Here is an 11,250-nt window from a genome sequence, read left to right on the forward strand (position 1 = left end):
CCATTTGGACCTATGGAATGATGACACGTGGAGGGTGGACTCTTCTCCGTCCTACGTGGACTGAAGGTCCAGCAGGGACCATTCAGGTGGCGACACGTGTCACACAAAAAGTGCTTCAAAATCCATTGGGCACAGTGACACGTGTCACTCAGGCATTGGCCCTGGGATGGCGGCCTTCTAAGGCCCAAATCCCGAGGCACCGCAAAACGGCGTGACCTAATTCCTAGGTCACCAGATCCTAGGAAGGCACACTTTTCAAAAGGACCCTATAAATAGAGACATTATGTCATTTATGACAGAGAGAGAATTTTGCACACGCAATACGAGACAATACGTCACTTATCTCACTTTACCTGAGCTTGGAATCCAAGCAGATAACTTTACTTCCGCACGTTTTATCTCCGAACGTTTACTGACTTAATCTTCGGAGGCGGACCACCGACCATCCGGCGGTCCATTTGCTTTGCAGGTACAGGCATCCTCAGTTGAATCCAGTTTCAGTGTTGTAACTCTCCCGAGGGACAAAAACCCCCGAAACAAAGAGAATTGAACAAATGTATTTAACTTGAAGCTTACAAAAATGTTGATGAATAAGCAATAACATCATATGTTCATTTTTATTTACAAATGAAATGTTAGTTACATAATATTAAATGTACAATTTTTTCTTTTTCAATTTTATAGTCTCTTTATTTTACTCTTATATTATAAATATTCATTTTTATATAATGAAATGTTCAGAAATAAATGTTCATTTTTTTTTTTTTTTTTTTTTTTTATCGTAAATGTTCATTTGTTGGGTGCAATCTCAACCAGCACTGGCTAAGCGTAGCCTCACCCAAAAATTTGCGGCATGCTTCATCTTGAGGTAGGTGTTGAGCCTTCTTATATTATCTTGAAGGCCTTGTCTATGGCCCATAAATTTCAAGCCAAAGTAAGGGAAAATTAATTCTCATCAATTTACTAATCGAGGTTTCATAGGCAACTCTTCCTTGTCGTGGTTCTCCATTATTGCTTGTTTGCGTCAATAACTTACCATTGACTAGCCCTTAACCACTTCTTCGATAATATTCAGTTGCACGAGGTATCAGTTGCAGACTTGCAGTTCAACTATGTATTGGAATTTGGTACAGGCAATTGCTAGAGTATACATACAAGAATATGATGTGCATTACGAATTGTCCAGTCTTTCAACTTGGACTTTTTTATCCCCCAAAATCTCTGAGATTGACATGAAAAGTTAATCTCCTCTCACAATATATTATTTTACTTTTATTTTTTAAATAATAAAAGTAAAATAATAAAATGACACGAAAACATATGTATAAAGCCGTGAGAGGAGATTAACTTGGAATGTGTTAATCTTGGAGATTAATTGGGGATCCCTCCATTTTAACTTATCACCCATCATCGTTAAAACTATCAGGATTTCTAATCAATCAATGCTATATATGTGACCAAAAAAGGGAAAGATATTTGTTTAATAAACTAACTCTGGGTGTTTAAGCCTTTAAGGTGATGAATGTTAAATGCTGCTAATCTGGAAGTGATGATATCTATTTTGATTGGTTGGTACTGAATTTATAGTAGTAAAGTTTACACATCAGAACTTCTGGACTTGGACCATCTAAGTGCCAATGTGCCATCTCTAGTTAGGGGTCTAAGCCGAAGGTTGTTGGTTACCACCCAACTAAAATTTAACCAAGTACTGTATTTGTTTTGTATATGTTATGTAACTTTTTTCAGGTACAGGGGAGTGTTTCCCTCTAAAGTCTAGACCCTGGAGTCTTTACACACCCTCACCCCTTGCTTTTGTAGAAATGGAAGGCATGCACTCGGCAGTGATGATGAAGATATGCCTTCAGGCCATCTAGCTGCAGGGAACCGAAGCTTTCAGCAAGCAGGTCGGAAAAAGACATGCTAAACTGCAATCTAGGGGAAGGGAAAAAGGAGGGGGGGGGGGGGGGGGGTAGTATACAGCAATTAATATTGAGGGCATTCCAAGAGCCCAACAAAAACCTTTAGTTTCAGAAAAACGATGTATGAGTTCTGACAATAATTTCGGAATAAGAAGTAAATTCTCTTATTGCTAAAAAGGAGGAAAACCCAAAAAAAAAAATCAATATTAAGTTCATATGCATTCTGCTGCAATAACCTAAAACCCAAGAATTATGACCCACGTGCTGCAAGAACGAGCTTGACTATCAGGAAATTACACGGGACTTACAATATCAATGATCCTTAACCATCTTGCTTCTCTGCCTCCTCATCATATTCATTTTCATCATCATCATCATCCTCCTCATCTCCATCTGCATTATCATATATGCTAGGCAAACTGAACTTGTTTAATTCACTTCTTGAATCTTCTCTATCCGAGTAGTCAAGCCCAAACTTTGTGTCTCGATGCTTCACAAGGAGCCATCGTAATAGCCGATCTTCTTTGTTCAAGTAATGAAGCTCCTTGTTTATATTGGGTGTTGCCATCATGGTCATTTGCATCAGTCGTCCCTACATGTATAAAGCAAATATATCGCATGTCCATACATGTTAAAGACTATTATCCTCATTCATCGGAAAACCAAAGACTCTGCATATAGCAAAGCTAGAACACATCTGAACATAGTGTGACTTCACAAAGAAAACATATCCAAGCTGGATGACAATAGTGGACAGAAAATCAGTGCATGAACAAATACAGTCTTTATTAGTCAGGAATCATTTCAGAGAAAAAACCTCGATATTGAAGAGACAGCAGGGTTGATACAACTTGAACTAGGGGAAGCAAATCACTTTGTTACAGAAGAGCAATACAATCAGAAATCATATTACTAAGATCTCCACCAGTACAAACAAAAAGACCAAATAAGAAAAGGGGATATCTCAGCCAACTGAGCTTAGTTAACACCATCAAACTGGTACATAAACCAAAACTTCCCAAGAGTTCTACCTCAACCTAAACACCAACAAAGTTCTACTTCCAACCTCGCTTGGAAGTGAGTGTTTCTGAGTTTGGCGCCCCACTCACCCCCTCCCCTCTCCCTCTCTTTTTCTCTAAAAATCAATCCCACATCACAAGGGATATTCATCATGGTTTACCTAACTTTTAAGAAGCAAGATAGACATAATTGAAAATTTATACATTTCATAAATCTAATCCCTAGATATTGCTTTTGTTATCTTCACAAAAGCCTCACAAAGCCACCCTTTAGTTGTATAAAGGAGTATAACTGACCAGCTGTTAGTGGCTGCATGGTCCAGAATACTACTGTAAATGTTCAAGGAAATTAACCTTGTATAATCAAAATGTCTCATCCCCGAAGCATATAAATGGATCAATGCTCACAAGCTTCTCACAATGATAGGACAAGAAAGTCCATAGCCTGAAATTAAGGACAGAATACCCTTACCCTTGACCCCTCTCTCTTTATTCTTCATCTTGCCAAGCCATACAGGCCCCATTACTTGTTTCTATAGCTTTCAATGGTTCTTCATCTCAGTCTCTAACACTCTATTGAGATTGACTTCACACATTTCTTTGCATGACACTAACATAACTAATTGACTTGACACTAAACCGTTTACCAATATACATAATGTAATATTCCTGGCTGACATAACTTGTTAAAAAAAAAAAAAAAAAAAAAAAAAAGCACGCATTATAAGCCCTCAAAAAGCTTTGTTGGTCTTATGATGGAGTTTAAGGCATATACACAAGTTGAAGTTCACTTTGAAGGTTGAATACCCAAAGAAAGCTACTCTTCATAATTGGTTTGGTTTACAAACCCAATCAATTTTGTTACTGGCTCTGATGTAAATTTAATAAGACAAGTATTGGAAATTGCTAGGATATTGCTAAAAATTAAACCTAGACTAGTTCTATTCAGAGTGCAATACATTATAGAGAAACTAGTCTCAGGTAATATCTACTAACCATGATATCAATTCTTATTTTATTGAGTCTTTAATCTTGCAAAACCTTTAAAGGCTTTAATATAAGTTCGGAAAAGGAAAAAAAAAAAAAAAAAAAAAAAGAAGAAGTTATCAATTATCATAGGCTGCGGTTGTGCTACACGATACATCTTGATATGCATAGTGAACTCATTTTAATGATAATATGGAAATATCAAGAATCCATATAAATTTATTACAAAGTATAAGTTTCAATTTTCTAACTGTCAATATGTCCTTAAATTAATGGGGTAACTGCAAAATAGGCTGAGCAGCTTGATAGATCCTAAAAAAGAATTGCACTCCACTTCATCTCTTTAATTAAACTAAACTGACTAAGCTTTTTAAACCAAATCCATGTGAACTTGTCAAAATACTTGACTGTGCTTTAATTGTACTCCTGATCTTCACCATCAAATTACATCTCTTGTGCGTCAACTTGAAGGTCAAATTAAGCTAATTGAACCCAAGTACCAAAGTTTCTATCTCATTTGTTTTTTCTCGAGCTGTAGTATTTTTCTCTTCTTCGGCCATATTGCCCAATTACCCTTAAACATCAACACTTAGCTTCTAGCCTTCTAATAATCTTTCTCCTAGCCCCTTGATGCCACTTGCATGCTATATATTACTGTTAACTCATGCATCAAGGACAACAATAGTGTGTTAGCTATAATGGAGATGCTGAAAAATGAATGAGACGTAGCATGTACCGTATGGTAATATCATTTGAGCTTCATCATATCTTAAGTATGAGAGTTATAGAATGGTGACTAACTTTCAGAAAATTTAGAGCTGAGTCTCTGGCTCTTTTAGGCAACCATGTAGGATAAAGCTATTTCCTAATAAGGGAAGCTAGAGGGCGCTTTTGAGGTCTTATAAGTTATATATAGGCCTAAAGGCTACAAATTGTAAACAATAAAATCAAGAGGTTTTGGCTTGAATTCAGTTTTAACTTTTAACAACCCTTGCTGTGACTTGTATTGAATTCAATGGTTGTGCTTAGAAAGAGACCCTCAAACCAGCAAGTTTAGACTTCTTATAAGATTTATTTATCCAACATGATAATTTTTCCTTTTACCCAAAAAAAAAAAAAAAAAAAAAAAAAAAAAACCATATACTTTTGCCTTTGGCAATCTTCAAGTTAATAAACATGAGAATTGAGCAAGATCTCATAAAGGACTTGACCCTCACTCGTGATTTCATAAAGTTTCCCATAAAGAAATCTTTAGTGGAATGACTTCCACCACCTACACCCTCCCCTCTTCCCTTCCCCTTAAAAACATAAAGAACAAGGGAAAAAAAATCAAAAAGACGTACAAGGACACATGACAAGCAATAAAAACAGGGAAAGAAAACCTGCCAAGAATTCTTCCCAAAAAGCGGCACATACGTTCTTCCTTTGATAGATGTATCGAGGAAGTGGCTAGGCCTATTTTGGACACAAGCAATCTTGAGTAGTACCCAAAATGAGTACCAACAAATTCTTTATTGGTACCAAATTGACATAATGGCACAAATTAAGCCCCTCTTCTAACTGGTACTAAGAAGAAGTGTATAGGTGCTCTTAGTAGGGGTACCAAAGCACAACCTTTGTACCAATAACACATTTATTGGTGCCACTTAAAGTGACTTGTGTTCAAAATGGAAATAGGCCTCTTTTGATTTAGACAACCTCCTAAAGGATGCCTCTATGCAGTAGCAAGATGACAACCTAATTTCCCAAAGCAAGTCTAGACTCATTGAAAGCACTAAGGTTGTCAACCCCCACCCCCCACCCCCCCCAATACCCCCTCCTTTCATTCCTTGACCTCCTTGGTTTGATCCTAATCTTTTTTTCTACTTCGTTTTTTTTATTTTTTTGGCGGTCTTTAACACATAAACTCCTCTAAAGGTTATATAACCTTTCATGCAAGATATTAACACAAAAAATAGTATGCAAGCCATATACATGAAAAAGAAATATAGATACTTCCACCTTCATCTTTCTTGATATTTTAAACATATACTCCCTCCATCCCATAATATAATGTCTATTCCTATATATATGGTCAAACTTTATAACCTTGAAACAGTCATGTAAAATATCCTTAGATTTGTCTCAATATGTAGTTTTGCAATATCAAAATTTAATTAAAAAAAAAAAATTTGTTATTATAGAACTCAAGATATTTATGATCAATGGTAAGTCTTGAAGACCATACAAAATGAAATAAGCATTATATTATAGGATAGAGGGAGTACATTATTTCAAGGTCAACCCAATAATCTAAACAAGACTCTGGTAGATATCAAACTCAAGGAAGTTTTGGCCTTCGATCCAATGACATTATTGACATATGCCAGAATTTATATACCCGAAAGATTTACACAACAATCACAGACTGAATCATCATCAGATTAACCCCAACAAGTGATCTCAAAGCTGGGAATTGGGCAAGTCTTCCAGCAGCAGATAAAGCAAATAAACATGATCAAAATCTCGAGGCAATGTGATCACTTCAACAAAATAATACGCAAAATCATACCAACAATATTGTATCGTTCCAAAAACAGAAAGAAAACGAAGGGTCTATTAGTCTATATTATCACCTGAAAGTATCTTCCATCAAGCTTCTTAATACCATAACCCAGATGAACAGTTCCAGAGTACTTAATCTCGGTGAGCACGCCATTTCGAGCATAAACGTGTTTCCCCACCCGAGCAATCAATTCCTTCAAGGAAGGATTCTCCACTTGAGGTTTCAGTAATAGCACACAGTCATAGAGTGGCATGTTTGATACACTTCTCCTACCCTAACTACTGAAATACCTCCAATCTGTACAAAATGTACACAATAAAATCCCGAATCAATCGAAATCGAAACATATGTTTAGTAATCAAAGTATCAAACCAACAATTTCAATCAACAACATTTTACTTCAATATTCATATACATCAAAGTATCAAATCCTCACTCCATCGTTTCCCAAAATTGTAACATTTGAAAGCAACAAATGTATTGAAGGTTCTACTATGATTCGATAAGAACTATAAAATTTGCAATTTAACCTAAAATTTTAATGAATTAGAATTCAATATATATTTGCAATTACTAATTAGACAAACAAGAAGTTAAATTTAGTAATTAACCTTTAAAAATTTGAAGAAGAGTTGTAGAGAAATCGGGGAATAGGAGAGCTCGGTCCTTCCGTTGCCGGTACAATGTTGCCGCCGCCGCCGATTTGGTGGGAGTGTGAGAGAGGGTAGTGAGTTGGTCTTTCGATTTAAGCGTTTATTTCAAAAAAATAAAGAGAAAGTTTAAGACATTTTTTGTGAAACTTTTTTTTATTTTTCTTATTTTTTAGTCAAATGAGGATTACAAATTTACAATCCAAGAAAAAATAAAAGGCAAAAAACAAAGAACACTACCTACGGAAGTACAAAGCGTGGTAAGGCCACACCCCTATTATCCTCCTCTAAAATACGACTAAGTTCCACCGACACATTATTAATGAATTCCAATTGAGAGTCTTGAATAACTTCGCGGTTGGCCAACCAATCCGCCGCTCGATTGCCTTCACGGTATACATGAGCTACCTTGACTTTCCATCTTGCATTATTTAGCAACTGCTTGCAGTAGATTATGTCATGGATATTTTCACCTCTTGGGACTTCTCTTTTCTGCAAAGCTTGAACACAGGCTATGTTGTCAAGCTGAACTTCTAAGTTTTGTATTTGAAGGTTTTGAGCCATCTCCAGTCCTCGAGTTAGAGCCATAATAATCTCAGCTCTATATGCTGTACAATAACCAAAGTTTGAAGAGAATGCTGATACTAGTGTACCATTATAGTCCCTTATGAGGGCACCACCTCCAGTAGGCCCCGGACAACCCTTAACAGCTCCATCCCAGTTTAGAGATCACCATCCATAATCTGGAGCTCTCCAAGTGACATAATTTCACTCCTCTGCTTCTGATCAGTCCATTCCCCTGCATCATCTATAATGTTTCTGAGAGCTCTTTTTGCTTCTTCATACCTGACTTGAAGGAATGCCCAAAAGTCTAAGGGAAATTCATTCCTTCTATTGAAGACATAGCAATTCCTCCACCTCCAAATCCACCATGTTGCCACTCCAAAATATGTTGTCCAACTGTAATCATCTTGGGGGTCTGGATTTTTTAAGTTCATTGTAATCCATTCCTTCACATTACCATGATAAAATTTCTGTGCAATTGAAGGATCTAGCGTCTTTCTCCAAACCACCTGTAATACCACAAAATTTCTAGCTAGTATAAACTTTTAAACTATAAGTATTGTAGACACCCATTTGTGTCTCCCCAAAACCAAACCCGGTAATGAGTACCTTTCGCGTCGAATCATAATCGAATGAAGTGAAAGTGTGGAAAGTCTAGTGTTGCGGATAGTTTTAATTTCTTTTCTCTTCTCTCTGTTTTTGAAAACTTATTTTAAGAAAACAGCCAATCCAGTTTGGTTGGTCCATGATATGGGTCCAATAGTAGTGTAGTTGGATGGGGCTTGCAAAGAGCTTTCCAACGATATATTATAAGCCCAATTCCGATGAATATTGAGGAAGTTATGGCCAATTTACTAAACTGGGCCTGGTTTGAGCCTTAAGTACGACGCAATGATCTAGGGGAGGGCCTAATATGATTTATCATTTCTAATGTAATTAGGAATGGTTTTAGTTTTCTAGATTCTTCTAGAAGGTTCTTTTCATTCCTAATTCAATTAGCATTGATAAATTGACTTTTGTTGACTTTTTAGAGTTTTAATTAAAATCAAAAAGCATTTTCGAGGAAAAGATACGATTTTATCCTCCAGTACGACAAACTTATATGATTTTCGAAAACGCGTCCAAACAGGCCTGGCGCCTGACTCTAGGCATTGGCGCCTAGAACCAGGCCTGGCGCCAATTAGCTGGTTCTGGCGCCAGCTCTGTTTTGCGTGCGCCAACCTCGTTTTGCGTGCGCCAAGTGCTCTGTTTTGATATTTTATCTTTTTGGCTGATTTCTCTATAAATAATGTATTAAAAACTCCGTTTTCATTCACCTACAATCAGTTTTCATTCGCAATCATTAATTCTCTAATTCTCTCTTAATCATTCACCAATTCTCATCAAGTTTTTCTTCATTATTTCATCTTTCTTTTTCTAAATTGCTTTTTACATACAAAATTCCGCATTCACAAGATCTAGAAACACCTAGACATATTTGAAGTTGCCTTCGCCCTAGACGTGAAATGTTTAATTTCTGAGGGTTTGGTCCCAAATCTCTATTTCAATTATTTAATTTAATTGTTTGTTATTATTTTCCTTGAAGTTACTAACGCGTGTATTTTGTTATTAGAAAGAGGTACGAAACATCAAAGTAAGTACTTTAATTGATTAATTGATATTATGATGTAGAAATCATGTTTATATCGTTATTATGATATTCCTAGTATCATGTCTAGGGTAATTTTTATATTAAATATGATTGTTACGATGCTTCCTATGTTCTTCCTAATATTTATGATTGTTAGTATCATGTTAGGGCTAAAGATTTGATTTTTATTTCTTAGTGACATGCTAGGGTTTGTTATTAATCTTGTTAGTATCATGCTTAGGATCTTGCTATTATTATGCTTTAATGTTGATATGATTATTTTGATTATGATTTATGATTATGATTTTATGATTATAATTGTTATAACTTATGATGATTATTATTATTATTATCTTGATTATGTTTATAATTTTATTGTCATGATTATTATTATTTATTATGTTGCTTGATATTTATTATTTATTGCTTGATCACGCCTTTTTATGCATGTTTAAAGGGAATTGGTACTTGTAATCACGATTAATAAGATAATTAATAATCTTATTTAGGGTTAATATGATTATAATTCAAGTGATCGCCAATAATAGTTTATTTGTGCATTAATATTCAACCAACATAGATAAACAGGTTTAGGGTTAATCCTATTGATTGTATGTTAATCAGAAATCGCACATGAATACGATCAGAATAAAGTAGAGACCTATTATTAGGGCAGGTTCAATCTCTTTTAGGTTGGATTTGTACCTTCATCCCCGAACCCTTATTTGGTTCTAGACCTTATGGAGTTGACGATCTCTTGGATCTTTAAGGGGTGTAACCTTCACCCTGTGAACGGTTTACAAGTTCCTAAAAATTGTTGGCGACTCTTTTGCTCTATCTTCTTCCCTTTTGGACGCCACCGTACTTTAGTGTATGATCACAGTGGGGTTCAAGCTAGGGTTTTAATGCTTGAAATATTCCCTACAGTTTTTTGCGACTCCACTGGGGATGATTTCTATTTTAATTCCTGAATTTGTTTCGGCAATGATTTAGAATGAGTGGATGAGACTCGAAACGTTCTAAGTATTTCATGTGCGTAATTTTGATTAACATTATTGTCATATGCATAAAAAAGATCTCATTGGAAAGACCATCCGTAATGAGTTAAAAACATAGGATTTTACACGTAGGAAATTTGAGAAATATCTTTCACAACTAGGACCGAAATAACACCGCGCGAAACTGGAAAATTTTATCGAGCACAGAAAGCTGCTGAGGCATGTGGGAAGTAGCGTCAGGGGCCAGAGCATTGGCGCCAGCATTTTAACCGTAGCGCCAGACGCCAGTATTGGTGCCAGGCGCTACAGTTAAAAGCTGGCGCCAGTCTCTGATTGCTGGCGCCAATTTCCCCCAATTTCGACCGGTTTTTCGTATTGTTTGCTCGATCCTACTTCCTGATTGAATTTTTTTCTCATTTTTCTGAAACCCATATGTGTTCTACATATGGACATAACCCTCTGGGAATTCATGCTCCATCTACCCGATTGAACGCTTCGTGAAACAAAGGGTACATCCGAGAATGTTTAATTCACCAAACCATGGAAGCGAGTTTTTTCTAAAACTTGCGGTGTCCCATCCACTCGTGCCAACCCTTCACGGTTAGGCTTCCGCGCGGTGCATCCGGACAATTAACCATGGACCCTCTATCGACTAAACCATATCCCGAACTTTAGAGAACTAGAGCCATGGTTAGGTTGGAAACTCATTGCATCATATTGTGCCTACTTGACTAATTGTGCATTATTTGTTGTGCATACTCTATGTGATTTTTCCTAACCGTTTGTTTGACTTGTGTCAAAACTAAATAAACTGATTAATGACTAAAGGACTTTGTTTAATTAATTAATTAATTTGAGCTAATAAATAAACATAAAATCGAGTCATAGTTCTTTTAAGTCAACCCGGATTTTTATTCCCGTATACTGCACAAACGTCA

At 36.1% G+C, this 11,250-nt stretch overlaps 1 protein-coding gene across 1 annotated transcript; it reads right to left on the reverse strand.

Annotated features, from left to right (window-relative positions):
- Positions 1-1,983: 1,983 nt before the first annotated feature.
- Positions 1,984-7,241, reverse strand: LOC145626722 (uncharacterized). Its single transcript, XM_081679190.1, has 3 exons — positions 7,082-7,241; positions 6,541-6,767; positions 1,984-2,511 (listed from the first exon to the last, which is right to left on the reverse strand). Exons 2-3 carry the CDS (start codon positions 6,721-6,723, stop codon positions 2,242-2,244), a joined length of 453 nt encoding a protein of 150 aa, XP_081535316.1. The 5' UTR covers positions 6,724-6,767; positions 7,082-7,241; the 3' UTR covers positions 1,984-2,241.
- Positions 7,242-11,250: the final 4,009 nt, after the last annotated feature.

Source organism: Chenopodium album, chromosome 4 (assembly GCF_948465745.1).
Source record: "Chenopodium album chromosome 4, dcCheAlbu1.1, whole genome shotgun sequence".
Classification (NCBI taxonomy): domain Eukaryota; kingdom Viridiplantae; phylum Streptophyta; class Magnoliopsida; order Caryophyllales; family Amaranthaceae; genus Chenopodium; species Chenopodium album.